This window comes from Ranitomeya variabilis, chromosome 4 (assembly GCF_051348905.1).
Source record: "Ranitomeya variabilis isolate aRanVar5 chromosome 4, aRanVar5.hap1, whole genome shotgun sequence".
Taxonomy (NCBI): domain Eukaryota; kingdom Metazoa; phylum Chordata; class Amphibia; order Anura; family Dendrobatidae; genus Ranitomeya; species Ranitomeya variabilis.
The window spans coordinates 729,707,449-729,728,621 of NC_135235.1; the positions used below are offsets into that span (position 1 = coordinate 729,707,449).

Below are 21,173 nucleotides of genomic sequence, written 5' to 3' on the forward strand. Positions count from 1 at the left end.
TACTATATACAGGGTGCAGTATATATGTGGTACAGTATATACAGGTACTATATACAGGGTACAGTATACACAGGTACTATATACAGGGTACAGTATATATAATGTACAGCATGCACAGGTACTATATACAGGGTGCAGTATACACAGGTACTATATACAGGGTGCAGTATACACAGGTACTACATACAGGGTGCAGTATACACAGGTACTATATACAGGGTGCAGTATACACAGGTACTACATACAGGGTGCAGTATACACAGGTACTATATACAGGATGCAGTATATATGGTACAGTATACACAGGTACTACATACAGGGTGCAGTATATATATGGTACAGTATACACAGGTACTATATACAGGGTGCAGTATTTATATGGTACAGTATACACAGGTACTACATACAGGGTGCAGTAAATATATGGTACAGTATACACAGGTACTATATACAGGGTGCAGTATATATATGGTACAGTATACACATGTACTGTATACAGGGTGCAGTATACATGGTACAGTATACACAGGTACTATATACAGGGTGCAGTATGTATATGGTACACTATACACAGGTACTATATACAGGGTGCAGTATACATGGTACAGTATACACAGGTACTATATAAAGGGTGCAGTATATATATGGTACAGTATACACAGGTACTATATACAGGGTGCAGTATATATGGCACAGTATACACAGGTACTATATACAGGGTGCAGTATATACAGGTACTATATACACAGGTACTATATACAGGGTGCAGTATACACAGGTACTATATACAGGATGCAGTATAAACAGGTACTACATACAGGAGGCAGTATATATATGGTACAGTATACACAGGTACTATATACAGGGTGCAGTATACATGGTACAGTATACACAGGTACTATATACAGGGTGCAGTATATATATGGTACAGTATACACAGGTACTATATACAGGGTGCAGCATATACAGGTACTATATACACAGGTACTATATACAGGGTGCAGTATACACAGGTGCTATATACAGGTACTATATACAGGATGCAGTATAAACAGGTACTATATACAGGGTGCAGTATACACAGGTGCTATATACAGGTACTATATACAGGATGCAGTATAAACAGGTACTATATACAGAACCGTTATGACCAATCCGGCTTCAGGATTAGCACCATCGGGCTAGCCCAGTCACTCCGGGATTCCTCAATTACTCCCAGCAGAAGCATTTGTTTCACCTCACTTACGATCGCTTGTCTGCGTGCCTCGGACACACAGTACGGTTTCATTTATACCGTCACGTGAGGCTCGGTGACAATGTGATGCTGGATGACATAGGTTTGACCGGGTAAACCCTATAATACATCAGTATTCCCTTTTACCAATTTCCGCACCTCTCGCTGCTGCTGTTTCGAGAGGGTGTCTGCTATCTTTACCTCTCCCTCGGCCTCTGTCTGAACCAATATCGGAGGGTCCCCAGATGATATGTTGGGAGTCACCTCCGTAATCATACACTCCCGGTCCTTCCACGCTTTCAACAGATTAATGTGATACAACTGTTCAGGTTTTTTTTCCCCGGACTGGTAAACTCTATAGTTTACTTCGCCCACTTTTTCCCAAACTTCATATGGCCCTTGCCACTTGGCCATAAACTTGCTTTCGGTAGTGGGCACCAAAACCAACACCCGATCTCCCACGTTAAAGGAGTGAACCATGGCCTTTTTGTTATAGGCAGACGCTGGTATACCGCTGGTATAGTTCAATGCGGTGGCGGTGGAGTTGGCACTGGCGACAGGCAGGCCCCCCTGCCTCTCAGAGGCCCCATAGCGGCTGCGTGATGTGCTGCTAGCTGAGGGCCCCTGGGGGAGCGGGGGCCCTAGGCAGCTGCCTGCCCCTAATGCCAGCCCTGAATGGGCCCCCCTGTCTTGCCAGGGCCCCGGCACTTGTCCGGCTATGCCGGGTGCTGACGCCGGCCCTGACCACCTGGCCCAGAGTGCCCGGGTCCCCACCCAATGCTGTATAGCATGGAGGTATTAACCCCCAGTTGGGCAAGGGTCTCACCTTCTAGCATGGTGTAGTCCTTGGCGTCCGTCCGACTGAGGTCAAAGTAGGCCTTTAGCACGTCACTCCTCAGGAATTGAGCCACCACTTTGGCCCACTGGAACGTTGGCAGGTTCTCCCGCTCTGCCGTATGCTCATGGACGGTGAGGAAAGCTTCCACGTCGTCTTCCAGACTCAATTTCCTCAAAGAGGAGCAAACCTTTTCTTGGGCCTCGCGACATTCCAGGGTCGGCGGTGGAGGTGCCTCACACAGGGCTGCAATTTGCTGCAGCAACTGGTTATTGGTTTGTTGCTGTTGTTGCTGTGTGAGAACCAGCTGCCTCAGGATTTCCTCCATTTTGTCCACAGGCCTGGGTTGCAATGTGGCAAACTGTAGTGCAGTGGGGATGGTTCAGTGTGACAGACAGTGACCACAGGAAAAGTTCACAGCAAACGTGTTTTAGTGTCCACGCTCACACATTGTACGGCATCCGGATCACAGCCGGGAAACAAAACCGTTCGTGGGTGTCCGGTTGCTGAGTGCGACGGCACCACCGCATCACTCTGCGGGGTGCCGGGAGCTCATTCTGCTGGCTCTTTGTTAACTCACACAGACTGAACTTCTGCAGAGCTGACTGCTCCGCAAGTTTTAAACTCTAAACTGACACACCCAAACTCGTGCAGCAGGGGTTTTAACCTGGAATCCGTGGCCATGGGCCACTTGCAAGACCTATCTGGAGGAAATGGACTGCCCAGCTACCTTCCTGTAGTCAGTTTCAAAAATAAATTCCCTTAACGGGTTTTCCTGGACAATTTCTTGGTCAAATAGCTTGACCAGGCCATGCTTACTTTTACTTTGTTTTGTGGCTCACAGGCGTCCTGTTGTGACCACAAGGCACTCCAGCATGTCTAATAGGACTTCGTTCACATCCTGGGGGATACATATCACCATTCACATATGATCCCCCCCGCCTCACAGCCCCCATATATTAGTAATGTCACCTATGTACCACCATATATTAGTAATGTCACCTATGAGCCCCCATAGTTTAGTAATGTCAGCTATATGACCCCATGTATTAGTAATGTCATCTACAGGTGCTTCTCACAAAATTAGAATATCATCAAAAATTTAATTTATTTCAGTTCTCCTCAGCATAACAAGGAGGGTGGCAGGTCCTTCTGTCCTTCTTTTTAGCACTCGTGCACTTTATCTCCCAGGCAGGCAAGTCCCGTGATGATTAGGCCTGCGAAGAAACGCGTCGGGACACTTCAATAGGGAGAGTGCAGGGCATGATATTGCTCAGGGGTAGCTGTGGACTGCCCTTGTAAGGGCGGGAGCTCGGGACCTAGGTTTACGGATAGCCCTTCAGGGATTGACAGGGTATTGTCTCCTGACATCGCTGATTTATGGATTTCTCCGCTCCAGCGAACTGTGGGCTTTACTTACCTGGTCAACGGCAATTGGTGAGATCATTCCTGTTTTAAACATTTTACATGATGTCTACCTTATTTGCTTTACCTTATCCCGCCTGTCTATAAATTTGCCTTTGATACCTGCTGATACCTATATAAACAAGACTACCTGGTAAAACATTTTTTGCACTTATGTGTGCTTTTGTTACAAACTAGAGGTATCTTGACAGTTTGGGACAGCACACCTTGCGTGTGTAACGATTGTTCCTACTAATAATCTATTTTGGTACTACCCATTAATGGTACTTTACCATACAGGTTACATCATTTTGTACCTTCCTTGGGGTGACACTATTTGTTTTTTTGTTGTTTAGTTTTTACCTTGTATATATTAAAGGTTATGTTTTAATTCCTACTATAGCTATGTTCCCCTTATTTCAGTTCTTCCATACAAAAAAGTGAAACTCTTATATAGAGTCATTACAAACAGAGTGATCTATTTCAAGTGTTTCGTTCTGATAATGATTATGGCTTACAGCCAATGAAAACCCAAAGGTCATTATCTCAGTAACATAGAATACTTTATACCACCAGCTTGAAAAATTATTTTAAAATCCAAAATGTTGGCCTACTGAAATGTATGTTCAGTAAATGCGCTCAATACTGGGTCGTGGCTCCTTTTGCATCAATTACTGCATTAATTGGCGTGGCATGGAGGCCAGTGGCACTGCTGAGGTGCTATGGAAGCTTTGATAGCAGCCTTCAGCTCAACTGCATTGTTGGGTCTGTTGTCTCTCAACTTCCTCTTGACAATACCACATAGTTTCTCTATGGGGTTAAGGTCAGGCGAGATTGCTGACCAATCAAGCACAATGATACTGTTATTTTTAAACCAGGTATTGATACTTTTGGCAGTGTGGACAGGTGCCAAGTCTTGCTGGAGAATGAAATTTCCATCTCCAAAAAGCTTTTCGGTAGAGGGAAGCATGAAATGCTCTAAAATTTCCTGGTAGACGGCTGCACTGACTTTGGTCTTGATAAAACACAGTGGACCTACACCAGCAGATGACATGACTCCTCATCACTGATTGTGGAAACTTCACACTAGACCTCAAGCAGCATGGATTGTGTGCCTCTCCACTCTTCCTACAGATTTTGGGACCTTGATTTCGAAATGAAATGCAACATTTACTTTCATCTGAAAACAAATCCTTGGATCACTGAGCAACAGTCCAGTTCTTTTGCTCCTTGGCCAAGGTAAGGCGCTTTGGGTGCTGTCTATTGGTCATGAGTGGCTTGACACAAGGAATGCGACACTTGTAGCCCATGTCCTGGATATGTATGTGTGCAGTGGCTCTTGAAGCAATGACTGCAGCAGCAGTCCACTCCTTGTGAATTTCCCCCAATTTTTTGAATGGCCTTTTCATAACCATCCTTTCAAGGTTGCGGTTATCCTGGTTGCTTGTGCATCTTTGTCTACCACACTTTTAATTTCCACTCAACTTTCCATTAAAATGCTTAGATACAGCACTCTGTGAACAGCTAGCTTCTTTAGCAATGACCTTTTGTGGCTTACCCTCCTTGTGGAGTGTGTCAATGGATAACTGTCAAGTCAGCAGTCTTCCCCATGATTGAGGAGCCTACTGTAACAGACTAAGGGACCTTTTTAAATGCTTAGAAAATCTTTGGAGGTGTTTTTTGTTAATTATTCTAATTTACTGAGATAATGACTTTTGGTTTTCATTGGCTGTAAGCCATAATCATCAACATTACCAGAAATAAACACTTGAAATAGATAACTCTTTTTGTAATGACTATATATAATATAAGAGTTTCACTTTTTGTATTGAATAACTTGAATAAATTAACTTTTTGATGATATTCTAATTTTTTGAGAAACACCTGTAGGTGACATTATAAATATATTTTCTATTTTATATTTTTTGTCCTCTTGAGATTGTGGGCCCAATTCCAGCTATTGCTGTCAGACCTGTGATTTCTATCTACACCACAGTGTACAGGATAATAGAGCATAATTTTTTTTTTGGAAGTGCATTTGAACAGCAAGGTGGCTTGTTGTTGAAGGGAAAAAGAGGAAAAAAAAAAAATCTTTAAATCTTCAGCATAGCGAGTGTGAGCGAGCTGAGTGTGACCTGAGCGTAAGTGTGGACGGCGGTAAGTGTGACTTGTGACTCAGTGAAGAGGTATTTGGAAGGCCTTTAACAAATACCTGTGTGAATTTTTGTGAGTTGAATTGGGAGTAGCTATATTCACAAGGGGTTAACTTAGGGTGGGCGGTCATAATCAAGGGTTTATAAGGGGCAGCTGTTTGGGGCTCAAGTCCTTTTTGGAAGTGCATTTGAACAGCAAGGTGGCTTGTTGAAGGGAAAAAGAGGAAAAAAAAAATCTTTAAATCTTCAGCATAGCGAGTGTGAGCGAGCTGAGTGTGACCTGAGCGTAAGTGTGGACGGCGGTAAGTGTGACTTGTGACTCAGTGAAGAGGTATTTGGAAGGCCTTTAACAAATACCTGTGTGAATTTTTGTGAGTTGAATTGGGAGTAGCTATATTCACAAGGGGTTAACTTAGGGTGGGCGGTCATAATCAAGGGTTTATAAGGGGCAGCTGTTTGGGGCTCAAGTCCTTTTTGGAAGTGCATTTGAACAGCAAGGTGGCTTGTTGTTGAAGGGAAAAAGAGGAAAAAAAAAAAATCTTGAAATCTTCAGCATAGCGAGTGTGAGCAAGCTGAGTGTGACCTGAGCGTAAGTGTGGACGGCGGTAAGTGTGACTTGTGACTCAGTGAAGAGGTATTTGGAAGGCCTTTAACAAATACCTGTGTGAATTTTTGTGAGTTGTTGAATTGGGAGTAGCTATATTCACAAGGGGTTAACTTAGGGTGGGCGGTCATAATCAAGGGTTTATAAGGGGCAGCTGTTTGGGGCTCAAGTCCTTTTTGGAAGTGCATTTGAACAGCAAGGTGGCTTGTTGTTGAAGGGAAAAAGAGGAAAAAAAAAATCTTTAAATCTTCAGCATAGCGAGTGTGAGCGAGCTGAGTGTGACCTGAGCGTAAGTGTGGATGGCGGTAAGTGTGACTTGTGACTCAGTGAAGAGGTATTTGGAAGGCCTTTAACAAATACCTGTGTGAATTTTTGTGAGTTGTTGAATTGGGAGTAGCTATATTCACAAGGGGTTAACTTAGGGTGGGCGGTCATAATCAAGGGTTTATAAGGGGCAGCTGTTTGGGGCTCAAGTCCTTTTTGGAAGTGCATTTGAACAGCAAGGTGGCTTGTTGTTGAAGGGAAAAAGAGGAAAAAAAAAATCTTGAAATCTTCAGCATAGCGAGTGTGAGCGAGCTGAGTGTGACCTGAGCGTAAGTGTGGACGGCGGTAAGTGTGACTTGTGACTCAGTGAAGAGGTATTTGGAAGGCCTTTAACAAATACCTGTGTGAATTTTTGTGAGTTGTTGAATTGGGAGTAGCTATATTCACAAGGGGTTAACTTAGGGTGGGCGGTCATAATCAAGGGTTTATAAGGGGCAGCTGTTTGGGGCTCAAGTCCTTTTTGGAAGTGCATTTGAACAGCAAGGTGGCTTGTTGTTGAAGGGAAAAAGAGGAAAAAAAAAATCTTGAAATCTTCAGCATAGCGAGTGTGAGCGAGCTGAGTGTGACCTGAGCGTAAGTGTGGACGGCGGTAAGTGTGACTTGTGACTCAGTGACTTTGGAATCAGGGAGTTTCCAAGGGAGGAATTGCTGTTCCAAGTGTTAATTAATACTTTGTATTTATTTTTATTTAACGTTTCTGTCTGGTGCAATCCCCATTAGGAAATGTGCTCCACAATTGTTAATGCCATCCAGGGCACATCTTGCCACATGTATGCAGTCCTTGATCAGCCGGTCGAGGGTGCATACTGCTGTGCGAGATGTGAGCACGTTGTGCATTTGGAAACCCAGATACTGGATCTAAGGGCTTGTTTCCACATGCGAGAAACACGTCCGTGTCTCGCATGTGGGAACCAAGTTCTGGCGTCGGCACTCCAGAGCGGAGTGTGCGGCCACATAGGAACACATGGAGCTGCACAGCTCCGCTCCAATGTGCCGACGCCAGAGCTTGGTTCCCACATGCGAGACACGGACGTGTTTCTCGCATGTGGAAACAAGCCCTTAATGTGCAGCTGGCAACACTGAGATCCATAGACAATATGGAGAGGAGTCTTCTGCTCACAGAGCAGACTCTCAATGGGATAGATGAGGAGGGGGATGGTAGGATGGAGCTGCAGGAGAGTGAAGTAGGTAGCTGGGTGACATTCAGAAAGCGAGGTAGAGGGAAGAGTGCCAGGGAGGCTAGTCCTGATCTGGCTCACCCCAATAAGTTTGCTAAGTTGGCAGATGAGGGGGGTGCCAGTACAGGGGTAGCACTGCTGCAGGCAGGCATGTCCTCTGAAAGCTGGAGGAGTGACTGCTCCAGTAAGGAGGGAAATAGGAGAGCAGGGCAGGCCAGACAGGTGCTGTTAGTGGGGGACTCAATTATTAGGGGAACAGATAGGGCAATCTGTCACAAAGACAGGGATCGTCGAACGGTGTGCTTGCCTACCTGGCGCTCGAGTCCGACACATCGCTGATCGGGTGGACAGATTACTGGGAGGGGCTGGTGAGGACCCAGCGGTCATGGTGCACATTGGCACAAATGACAAAGTAAGGGTATGTGCACACGTCAGGATTTTGTCAGGATTTTGTCAGGCTTTTTCATCAGGTTTTGTAGCCAAAACCAGGAGTGGGTGATAAATGCAGAAGTGGTGCATATGTTTCTATTATACTTTTCCTCTAATTGTTCCACTCCTGGTTTTGGCTACAAATCCTGACAAAATCCTGACAAAATCCTGACGTGTGCACATAGCCTTAGAGGTAGGTGGAAGGTCCTTAAAGATGATTTCAGGGAATTAGGCTGCAAGCTGAAAGCAAGGACCTCCAACGTGGTATTTTCTGAAATACTGCCTGTACCACGTGCCACTCCAGAGAGGCAACGGGAGATTAGGGAGGTTAATAAGTGGCTCAAGAATTGGTGTAGGAAGGAGGGGTTTGGGTTCCTGCAGAACTGGGCCGACTTCTCAGTTGGCTACAGGCTCTACGCTAGGGATGGGCTGCACCTCAATGGGGAAGGTGCAGCTGTGCTGGGGGAGAAAATGGCTAGAATGTTGGAGGAGTGTTTAAACTAGGGAATGGGGGGGAGGGTATTCATTTTATAGGTGGGGAAGATAGTGCAGATAGAGACCTGGGCACAAATAAGGAAGTTGGGGGTGGCGGAGGCATGGGGGGTGGGGTTAGAACAGTTAGTAATTTAAGAAAGAATAGAGGTACAGAGAGGAACATCAAGTGCATGTATACTAATGCCAGAAGCCTCGCCAACAAAATGGACGAATTAGAACTAATGTTGTTGGAACATAATTATGACATGGTGGGGATATCTGAGACATGGCTGGATGAGAGCCATGACTGGGCTGTTAACTTGCAGGGCTATAGCCTTTTCAGAAATGACCGTACAGATAAGCGAGGGGGTGGGGTGTGTCTGTTTGTAAAATCGACCTTAAAACCCATCCTGCGTGATAATATAGGTGAATCTAATGAAAATGTACAGTCCCTGTGGGTGGAGATAAGGGGAGGGGGAAAAAATAATAAATTACTGATAGGGGTTTGTTATAAATCTCCAAAAATAATGGAAGCAATGGAGAATATCCTCGTTAAGCAAATAGATGAAGCTGCGACTCAAGGAGAAGTCATTATTATGGGGGACTTCAACTACCCTGAAATAGATTGGGGAACAGAAACCTGCAGTTCCAGTAAAGGTAATCGGTATTTGACAACTATGAGAGACAATTAACTTTCACAGCTGGTTCAGGACCCAACAAGAAGGGGGGCACTGCTAGACCTAATATTAACCAACAGGCCAGACCGCATATCAAATATAAGGGTTGGGGGTCACTTGGGGAATAGTGATCACAAAATAATAAGGTTTCATGTCTCCTTTAATAAGATGTGTAGTAGAGGGGTGACAAGGACACTAAACTTCAGGAGGGCAAATTTCCAACGGATGAGAGAGGATCTTGGTGCAATTAACTGGGACGATATCCTGAGACATAAAAGTACACAAAGAAAATGGGAGACATATATTAGCATCCTGGATAGGACCTGTGCACAGTATATACCGTATGGGAATAAACATACTAGAAATAGGAGGAAACCAATATGGCTAACTAGAGCTGTAAGGGGCGCAATAAGGGACAAAAAGAAAGCATTTAGAGAATTAAAGGAAGTAGGTAGTGAGGAGGCATTAAATAAATACAAAAAATTAAATAAATTCTGTAAAAAGCAAATCAAGGCAGCAAAGATTGAGACAGAGAGACTCATTGCCAGAGAGAGCAAAAATAACCCCAAAATATTCTTTAACTACATAAATAGTAAGAAACTAAAAAATGATAGTGTTGGCCCCCTTAAAAATAGTCTGGGTGAAATGGTGGATGAGGAAAAAGCCAATATGCTAAATGACTTTTTTTCATCAGTATTTACAAAAGAAAATCCCATGGCAGCCAATATGACTAGTGATAATAATTCCCAATTTAATGTTACCTGCTTAACCCAGCAGGAAGTACGGCGGCGTCTAAAAATCACAAAAATTGACAAATCTCCGGGCCCGGATGGGATACACCCCCGAGTACTGCAGGAATTAAGTACAGTCATTGATAGACCATTATTTTTAATCTTTAAAGAGTCCATAATAACAGGGTCTGTACCACAGGACTGGCGTATAGCAAATGTGGTGCCAATATTCAAAAAGGGGACAAAAACTGAACTCGGAAATTATAGGCCAGTAAGTTTAACCTCTACTGTGGGTAAAATCCTGGAGGGCATTCTAAGGGATGCTATACTGGAGTATCTGAAGAGGAATAACCTCATGACCCAGTATCAGCACGGGTTTACTAGGGACCGATCATGTCAGACTAATTTGATCAGCTTCTATGAAGAGGTAAGTTCCGGTCTGGACCAAGGGAACCCAGTAGATGTAGTGTATATGAACTTTTCAAAAGCTTTTGATACGGTGCCACACAAAAGGTTGATACATAAAATGAGAATAATGGGGATAGGGGAAAGTATGTGCAAGTGGGTTGAGAGTTGGCTCAGGGATAGGAAACAAAGGGTGGTTATTAATGGAGCACACTCGGACTGGGTCGCGGTTAGTAGTGGGGTACCACAGGGGTCAGTATTGGGCCCTCTTCTTTTTAACATATTTATTAATGACCTTGTAGGGGGCATTCAGAGTAGAATTTCAATATTTGCAGATGACACTAAACTCTGCAGGGTAATCAATACAGAGGAGGACAATTTTATATTACAGGATGATTTATGTAAACTAGAAGCTTGGGCTGATAAATGGCAAATGAGCTTTAATGGGGATAAATGTAAGGTCATGCACTTGGGTAGAAGTAATAAGATGTATAACTATGTGCTTAATTCTAAAACTCTGGGCAAAACCGTCAATGAAAGACCTGGGTGTATGGGTGGATGACAAACTCATATTCAGTGGCCAGTGTCAGGCAGCTGCTACAAAGACAAATAAAATAATGGGATGCATTAAAAGAGGCATAGATGCTCATGAGGAGAACATAATTTTACCTCTATACAAGTCACTAGTGCGACCACACTTAGAATACTGTGCACAGTTCTGGTCTCCGGTGTATAAGAAAGACATAGCTGAACTGGAGCGGGTGCAGAGAAGAGCGACCAAGGTTATTAGAGGACTGAGGGGTCTGCAATACCAAGATAGGTTATTACACTTGGGGCTATTTAGTTTGGAAAAACGAAAACTAAGGGGTGATCTTATGTTAATGTATAAATATATGAGGGGACAGTACAAAGACCTTTCTGCTGATCTTTTTTATCATAGACCGGTGACAGGGACAAGGGGTCATCCTCTACGTCTGGAGGAAAAAAGGTTTAAGCATAATAACAGAAGCGGATTCTTTACTGTAAGAGCAGTGAGAATATGGAACTCTCTACCGTATGATGTTGTAATGAGTGATTCATTGCTTCAATTTAAGAGGGGACTGGATACCTTTCTGGAAAAGTATAATGTTACAGGTTATATATATTAGATTCCTTGATAAGGCATTGATCCAGGGAACTAGTTTGATTGCCGTATGTGGGGTCGGGAAGGAATTTTTTTCCCCATGATGGAGCTTACTCTTACCACATGGGGTTTTTTTGCCTTCCCCTGGATCAACATGTTAGGGCATGTTAGGCTATGGGTTGAACTAGATGGACTTAACGTCTTCCTTCAACCTTAATAACTATAATAAAATTGTTATGGACGTGGCTTAACTAACATTGTGCAGTGATTCTGTTTTCCCAATAGTGAAGGATATTTCCTATTGCTAAAACTGTGATTTGTTTTTCACATTAAACCTTTTTTTAAACTTTTTTAAACCCCTCTGATCAGTGCGATCATACAACATCCAAGCCTCTGATGGCTTTGGTGATGCCCTGTACTACTGTAGTGCCGTGTATCATCACTGCTGTCAGTGTAATACTAACGGCCCCATACACATGAGATAAGTGTTGGCTGAACGGTCATTTGGCAGACGGCCATCTCTCCCGACTCCCCCATACACACAAATATTCCAGCTTTCCTGGGGTCTGTATGAGAGAGTCGCCTCCAGACTCCTCTAGAGGAGGATTATCTACAGGAAGAACAAACGGATTAGCCTCTGAAATTCAGGATGCCAGATCCTTCTCTGCCCCAGTATCATCTGTGGGGAGGCCCCGAAACACATTATATGGTCGGCCAAACCCCCGAAATCAGTGCATTCATGTAACTTTACTCTAAGGTGTATGGGGGCGATAAAAGGTAACTTATTGGATGCTGCCGCTGGCGCGGCCTAATAGACCTTCGTACATTGCAGGCCCAGACACAATTATTAGGCATGTAACTATCGTAGTAACTAGGCCGCCCCATACTATAGAGTACTTGGGGGCAGAAGGCCATTCAGTGGAACTCTCACACCTTCTTGGATGCCATGTTTGCTTTTGGCAACAGTAAGTGGTTAAACTGCCAGGGTTTTTGTTGCAGCCACCCTGTACCGTCCCTGCAGTGTACATCTATGTTCTGGTGCCCGAAAGACTTAATTTTTTTAAACAATTGTTTGTGTGAAAAAAAAAATGTGTCTTCTGCTTTTTCCATGTATTTTTCTTTTTCACAGAATTGTTGGAGCCAATTTTCTTTAGAAACATTTTAATATGTGTTTATTTTCTGGCGTTTTTCTTGTAATATAGGAAAGCCTAATGACAGAAATAAACCCCATAAAACACTGTACATGGAGACGTGGGGATCAGATAATTCTGTTTGCAGTGTTTGTGGGAAAAAAAAAAAGAAGCTTTTATAAAAGCCTCAAACTTCTGTGTGTGAATCAGACATAAGATCTAACGTGATAGAAGATTACAGTGCGGGGAAGATGGGAAACTTTCATATAGAGGCCGGTGGGGATGGAGTCAGTGACCGACTCTGGACAAATATGTTTCTAGAGCCGTAGTAGAAGATGAAGATGTCGTCCTCATCATGAAGTAGTTATTTCTCCTGTCACGTGTAATGAATATCTCCTGCAGTATTGCTAATGCCGATTCCAGTGTCGGTAAATGAGACGAGAATTTGGCTACTTTCACACTAGCATCGTGCACTGCACGTCGCTATGCGTCGTTTTGTAGAAAAAAATGCATTCTGCAAAATTGCTTGCAGGATGCGTTTTTTCTCCATAGACTTGCATTAGCGATGCATTGCCACACGTCGCAACCGTCGTGCGACGGTTGCGTCGTGTTGCGTCGGACCGTCGGCACAAAAAAAGTTACATGTAACGTCTTTTGTGCATCGTGACCGTCTTTTCCGACCGCGCATGCGTGGCCGGAACCCCGCCCCCACCTCCCCGCACATCACAATGGGGCAGTGGATGCGTTGTAAAACTGCATCCACTGCCACCGTTGTGCGGCACTTTGAGAGTTTGCGTCGGTGCGCCGCAACTTCGCATTGTGACGTGCAGTGCACAACATTAGTGTGAAAGTAGCCTTAGCGTTATGGAAGATGAGTCTATGAGAAACGTATTCAGCTGCCGACTCCGAGGAAGAAACTGCTTGTTGTCTGTGGCCTAAATATATAGGTTTTATTAGTAGATGTAAAGAAGGAAACTAAATGCTGTAAAATAATAAATCTCCTCATATGTTTCCCTTATTATCTCCAGTAATTGTATTATTACACAGGATTGTTATGATGTTACATCGGCTCATCTTCTTCTCATTCAGGTCTCTACAATATCGGATCCTCTCAGTGAAGATCTTCTATATAAGATAATTTTTCTGAATTGCCCATCACAGATGGATATGGACAGAGACAAGATGGTGGAGAGGATATTACACCTCACCCTAGAGATCCTCTTCCGGCTTACTGGAGAGGTGAGAGATTCTGATGACGTCACATTACATCATTCTTATCTATGGGAATAACAGATGGACAGAACTGGAGAGGTGAGGACTCTGGAATTGTCTATAGTGAGTTTTATTAATGTGTCTCTCCATAACCAGGATTACACAGTAGTGAAGAAGACCTCTAGTGAGCGCTGTCAGGACCCTGTGTCTGAGGGATGGGGAAGACCCATGAGTCCAGTCCTAAGGCCTCCATCTCACCCCCTGATACATGATGACATCAATGACCAGAAGTTCCTAGAACACATCTACAAGATGATTGAGCTGCTGACTGGAGAGGTGACACTGCTGGGAATGCTGGGACATTATACAGTAACGCTATGAAGGGATCAGGGAATGACTGTATCATTGTATGTGTCAGGTTCCTATAAGGTGTCAGGATGTCGCTGTCTATTTCTCCATGGAGGAGTGGGAGTATTTAGAAGGACACAAAGATCTGTACAAGGATGTCATGATGGAGGTTCCCCAGCCCCTCACATCACCAGGTAATAGACAGGACTAAATACACCTGGCCTATAATTATCTGTATGTAAAGAATGAATTCAGTCCCTGTGTGTTTCCTCCAGATCTATCCAGTAAGAGGCCAACCCCAGAGAGATGTCCCCGTCCTCTCCTTCCACAGGACTGTAAACAAGGAGATCCCATTGTTCCTCAGGATCATCAGGTAGATGGAGAGAAGGTGTCATGAGATCTCCCCTATGAAGTGTAGACGGCTGTGAAGGTCTTGTGCTCAGTCTTGTTTTATCCCCCAGTATTATATGTTTTATACTTGTGTAATGTGAACGGTGGAGATGGCAGGATTAGAGCTGATCATAGATGTGACTTCTCCATCTGTCTGTGACTTTTACAATATTTGTTTCAGGGTGAAGATCTGACCCATATTAATACTACAGAGACATATGTGAGAGATGATGAGCAGTGTAAAGAGGAGATTCCTACACATGAATACCCAGGTGAGTAGTGATCACTAAATGCAGAGAAGTCACAGATTCTTCTCTGCCACCGGCTGTGGCTGCTTTATTGGTGGTGTAGTCTGACTGTATCACAATCGTGCGATCACCATTTGGCCTCCCGACCACGACATTCTCCTCCACCAAAAACTGTTCAAATGACTTTGGGTATTAAAAGCCCTTTTCTATAGAACTTACCACCTGGATGATCCACCTACCCCCTGGGATTAGAAGACAGTGACCTTACCTACCCAGATCTGTAAACAACAAAGTCAAGACAGCGCACGTAGAATGTGCTGACAAGTTAGAAAATCACTTGAAGAATTATATTATAATGGTCCTGTAAGAGAAAGCAGAGGGTAATGATGTTGTTGGCTTCCTAGATCCCTGATATCTTATTAGGTGAATCTACCTTCTCCCCCTTCTGTGCTGCTGAATGTGCTCATATGGTCCCTACAAGACCAGGTGGGGCTGTGTGCGGGGCTTTATTTTGTACTCTGATTACATATTCATCTGTATTGGCTTATGACAGGTCACTGATCCCTCAGTGACCTGCCCCCTATTTTACATAATGCATACAATAGTGTTGATATTATTGTTGATTTTGCCTATAATATTGTGGCTATTATGAGGCTTAGAAAAAAAATAACATCCAGCAAAATGACACCGGAGGCTCCTGTCCAGTAGCATCTATCTCTTACTTATAGATCTACTGCACAGGCGCCGCCATCGCCGGTGACATTTTGCTAGATTGGTTTATAGAAACCCTGTTGCTTCTCAACAGCCTTTGAGCCGCTACAGGTATGTGCATACATTGCAGAATTGCCTGTGAAATTTTCTGCGCAGATTCTGCATCTCTTGGCAGAAAGCACAGGTAAAAATCCGCATGGATTTGATGCTTATTTGCATCCTTTTTTTAATTCGGATTGGTATGCGTTTTTGAAAGCTAAATATAGAAAAAAAAGAATTGTGATGTCCTTTCTTGTCCACCCTCTTCATTTACATACTCTATTGAACAATAATGTTTACACAGAAAGAAAGAGATAGATAGATACATAGATTGATAGATGGATAATAGATAGATCTATAGATAGATAATACCAAGCCCGATGTTTAGGAATAAACATAATAAAATAGTACATAAAAAAGTGAAATAAAGACACACACAAAATCTGCGTTAGGCGGGGGTCCCACTTGCGAGAAACTCGCAAGAGTCTCGGACCTTAATACCCTGCACTGCCGCTGGCACTCGGGACTGGAGTGGTAAGCTGCATAGAAATACATGCAGCCGTACACTCCGGTCCGGAGTGCCGGCGGCAGGGCTTGAGTATTTATGCGAGAGACTCGTGTGAGTTTCTCACAAGTGTGACCCAGGCCTTAAACGCAATATCTGTAATTTATAAAAAAAAAAATGGCTTGTGCTCCTGCGCAATTTTCTGCACCATAGAGGGGAAAGCCAGCGACTAGGGGCCGATGTTTACAGCCTGGGAAGGGGTTAATACCCATGGATCTTCCCAGGTTATGAATATCACCCCTGTAGCTGTATATTTTGTTTTTACTGGCTATTAAAATAGGGGCCCCCCAAATAAAAACTGTGGGGTCCCCCTATAATTAATAGCCAGAAATGGCTATGCAGACAGCTGCGGGCTGATATTTGTAGCCTAGGAAGGGGTCATGGGTATTGCCCCCTCCCCGGCTACAAAAACCAGCTCACAGCCGCCCCTGAAATGGCGCCTCTATAAGATGCGTCTATTCCGGCACTTAGCCTCTCTTCCCACTCCCCTGTAGCAGTGGCATATGGGGTAGTAGTTGGGGGTTGATACCACCTTTGAATTGTAAGGTGACTTCAAGCCTGCTTAGTAATGGAGAGGCGTCAATAAAATACCTATCCATTACTAATGCTATAGTTGTTAATGGGTTAAATAAACAAAGACACAGCCAGAAAAAAGTATTTTATGAAATTAAACACTACACAGTTTTGCCATCTTTATTGTTCTGCCAATCCATGCGACGCCCTCGATCTCCTGCAAAAAAAGAAAAAACAATAAACCAACACAAATACTCCCTGGTCCGATGCAATCCATTTAATAACGACTGTCCCACGACGATCTCCCCTATAAAAGGTTCACATCAGCAGATGTGACAGAACTATAGGCCTCCAGTGACACACTGACAGGAGACAATGGCTCCTGCAGTGCAACACTGAAGAGGTTACCTGAGTTCAGGCTATCACTTGACGGCAACGCTGCGTGAGAATTTTCCCACGCAGCGGTGCCGCAAGTGACAGTATGAACTATACTGAACTCACGGCGGAGGGATACAGTGAAGAGGATTACCTCCTCTCACTGTATCACCAGAGCCCCTGGAGAGCGGTTGCATCTGCTCATATGACAGCTCTCCACGGGAGATCGTTGTTGGATGCTCATTATTACATGGATCACATCGGATCAGGGAGTATACTATTGGTTTTTTATTTTAATTTTTTTTTACAGGTGATCAAAGGCTTCGGAGACTAGGTGTATGGTCAGTATGTATGATGTGCATGATTTTTTTTTTTTAGACTTGAACACAGTAGCCAGATGATGGTACTACTACTGTCACATTATCCGGCTTCCTGTCAGTGTAGCAGGCATAGCCAGATGGGACTAGTAGTCCGATCGGAAGATGCCTGTCCACACAAAGCCACACACACACAGATACACACACACACACACACATATACACACACAGACACGCACATCTTCTCCGTACACAGTCTCCGCCCACACTCTTCCCCCTTCCCACCTGCAGTGTTTCTCACAGGCACATCCGCAGATCTTTTTTAAACCTGCGATATTGCTGCGGATTGGCCTGACACAATGGAAGTCAATGGATTCAGAAAATCCGCAAAAAGAATTGACATGCTGTGGGAAAAAAACTGCAATTCCGCGCATTTTTCCCCTGCATGTGCACTACAAATGTCAATTTCCCATAGACTAATACTGCTTGTTCACTACACTGTGGATTTTATGCAATTCCATTCGTCCACAAACTGCAGATCCGCATCAAAATCCGCAATGTGTGCACATAGCCTAATGTTTTTCCATTGACAGATCATGGACCTGTTTGGACTTGTTTTTTGGGAGATGAGTATTGGTGTTATTTTCGCCTGCATAACATTGATTGGTTTCTTTTTACTCTATATTTGTGAGGCAGAATGAACAAACAGTTGAACACCACACACAACTGGTTCATCTAATAAGGTTTTCTATTAGACTGTGAACTGTCATTGTCTTGGTAAATAATTTAAGTTTTTTTACATAGCTTGCCATTTTTATGGACAGTTTAATTAGAAATGTTCAAAAATATAAAACTCAAGGATATTTTATTAAAAAATAATTGTTTTTTTATCTTGGCAGATGACTGTACCAGGAGATCAGAAGGACAGCTGACCTCTTCAATTTTTAAACATGATGATCTTGAGATCCTACAAGGTACAACTGAAGTGAATGCTATTACTCCAGTTATAAAATCATCCATTCACAGCAAAGATCTGTCAGCTGATCCTTTGAAACAGATGATGTCTTCTGATTCATTACCGACTACTAAGGAAAATCAAAGTCACAAAAGAGGCATTAAAAAACAAACTGCTCCTAAAGCAAAGAAGTCATTTTCATGTTCAGAATGTGGGAAATATTTTAACACGAAAGCGCATCTTGATAACCACCAGAGAACTCACACAGGGGAGAAGCCTTTTTCCTGTTCAGAATGTGGGAAATGTTTTAATCGGAAAGAGCATCTTACTGGACATCAGAGAACTCACACAGGGGACAGACCTTTTTCATGTTCAGAATGTGGGAAATGTTTTAACAGGAAAGCACATCTTGATTACCACCAGAGAACTCACACAGGGGAGAAGCCCTTTTCCTGTTCAGAATGTGGGAAATCTTTTAACCGGAAAGAACTTCTTGTTAGACACCAGAGAACCCACACATGGGAGAAGCCTTTTTCCTGTTCAGAATGTGGGAAATGTTTTAACTGTAATGCAAATCTTGTTAGTCACCAGAGAACTCACACAAGGGAGAAGCCTTTTTCCTGTTCAGAATGTGGGAAATGCTTTAATCGGAAAGAGCATCTTATTAGACATCAGAGCAGTCACACAGAGGAGAAGCCTTTTCCCTGTTCAGAATGTGGGAAATGTTTTAACCTAAAAGAGCATCTTGTTAGACATCAGAGCAATCACACAGGGGAGAAGCCTTTTTCCTGTTCAGAATGTGAGAAATGTTTTAACCAAAAAGCGCTTCTTGTTAGACATCAGAGCAGTCACACTGGGGAGAAGCCTTTTTCCTGTTCAGAATGTGGGAAATGTTTTAACCAGAAAGCGCATCTTGATACCCACCAGAGAACTCACACAAGGGAGAAGCCTTTTTCCTGTTCAGAATGTGTTAAATGTTTTAACACGAAAGCGCATCTTGATACCCACCAGAGAACTCACACAGGGGAGAAGCCCTTTTCCTGTTCAGAATGTGGGAAATGTTATAACCGGAAAGAGCTTCTTGTTAGACACCAGAGAACACACACAGGGGAGAAGCCTTTTTCCTGTTCAGAATGTGGGAAATGTTTTAACCAGAAAGCGCTTCTTGTTAGACATCAGAGCAGTCACACAGGGGAGAAGCCTTTTTCCTGTTCAGAATGTGGGAAATGTTTTAACTGTAATGCAAATCTTGTTAGTCACCAGAGAACTCACACAAGGGAGAAGCCTTTTTCCTGTTCAGAATGTGGGAAATGCTTTAATCGGAAAGAGCATCTTATTAGACATCAGAGCAATCACACAGGGGAGAAGCCTTTTTCCTGTTCAGAATGTGAGAAATGTTTTAACCAGAAAGCGCTTCTTGTTAGACATCAGAGCAGTCACACTGGGGAGAAGCCTTTTTCCTGTTCAGAATGTGGGAAATGTTTTAACCAGAAAGCGCATCTTGATACCCACCAGAGAACTCACACAGGGGAGAAGCCTTTTTCCTGTTCAGAATGTGGGAAATGTTTTATCCGGAAAGAGGTTCTTGTTAGACACCAGAGAACTCACACAGGGGACAGACCTTTTTCATGTTCAGAATGTGGGAAATGTTTTAACAGGAAAGCGCATCTTGATTACCACCAGAGAATTCACACAGGGGAGAAGCCTTTTTCCTGTTCAGAATGTTGGAAATGTTATAACCGGAAAGATCTTCTTGTTAGACACCAGAGAACCCACACAGGGGAGAAGCCTTTTTCCTGTTCAGAATGTGGGAAATTTTTTAACCAGAAAGCGCTTCTTGTTAGACATCAGAGCAGTCACACAGGGGAGAAGCCTTTTTCCTGTTCATAATGTGGGAAATGTTTTAACTGTAATGCAAATCTTGTTAATCACCAGAGAACTCACACAAGGGAGAAGCCTTTTTCCTTTTCAGAATGTGGGAAATGCTTTAATCGGAAAGAGCATCTTATTAGGCCGGGCTCACACTGGCGAGTTTTACGGACGTATGAGCGCATAAACTACGTCCGTAAAATTCGCATTACACACGGCCCAATGAATCTCTATGGCCCAGCTCCTATCTGCCGTATATTACGCATCCGTAATATACGGTCTTGTACGGCCGTAGAAAATCGCAGCATGCTGCGTTTGTCACCGTATTGCGCAAAAAAATCGCCAATGAAAGTCTATGGGGGCGAGAAAAATACGGATTCCTCATGGACCATGCGTGTGACTTGCGAGAAATACGCAGTGGTGTTAGTGAATAGCCGGTAATTCAATTGCCGGCTTTTCATTTCTCCTTCACAAACCCGACAGGATATGAGACATGGTTTACATACAGTAAACCATCTCATATCCCTTTTTTTTTTGCATATTCCACACTACTAATGTTAGTAGTGTGTATGTGCAAAATTTGGGTGCTGTAGCTGCTAAAATAAAGGGTTAAATGGCGTGGGTTCCCGCGCAATTTTCTCCGCCAGAGTGGTAAAGCCAGTGACTGAGGGCAGATATTAATAGCCTAGAGAGGGTCCATGGTTATTGGCCCCCCTGGCTACAAACATCTGCCCCCAGCCACCCCAGAAAAGGCACATCTGGAAATATTTTACAGGCAGGAGCTCTGCTATAATGCAGCTGTGCTCGTGCCTGTAAACCCCGGGGAATGAAGGTAATGTAGGTCACTGACCTATAGTTACCTTCAGTCGCGGTGATGCGCCCTCTGCTGGATGTCCTCATGAACTGCAGCCTGGGAACTTTTTCCCCCGC

The 21,173-nt window shown here is 43.6% G+C and overlaps 1 protein-coding gene across 1 annotated transcript; it reads left to right on the forward strand.

The window, feature by feature from the left end:
* Positions 1–2,751: 2,751 nt before the first annotated feature.
* On the forward strand, positions 2,752–20,733 carry LOC143768249 (uncharacterized). Its single transcript, XM_077256942.1, has 7 exons — positions 2,752–2,808; positions 13,791–13,940; positions 14,070–14,249; positions 14,332–14,455; positions 14,537–14,634; positions 14,833–14,923; positions 18,319–20,733. Exons 1-7 carry the CDS (start codon positions 2,752–2,754, stop codon positions 20,262–20,264), a joined length of 2,646 nt encoding a protein of 881 aa, XP_077113057.1. The 3' UTR covers positions 20,265–20,733.
* The last annotated feature ends 440 nt before the right edge of the window (positions 20,734–21,173 follow it).

What these genes read in the sequence shown, in the direction of transcription:
- LOC143768249 (XM_077256942.1), top strand. Translation starts at nt 2,752, where the DNA reads ATGGGCCACTTGCAAGACCTATCTGGAGGAAATGGACTGCCCAGCTAC. An exon ending in TGCCCAGCTACCTTCCTGTA is followed by an intron (nt 2,809 to 13,790) that starts GTCAGTTTCAAA and finishes CTTCTCATTCAG; the next exon opens with GTCTCTACAATATCGGATCC. An exon ending in TTGTTCCTCAGGATCATCAG is followed by an intron (nt 14,635 to 14,832) that starts GTAGATGGAGAG and finishes TATTTGTTTCAG; the next exon opens with GGTGAAGATCTGACCCATAT.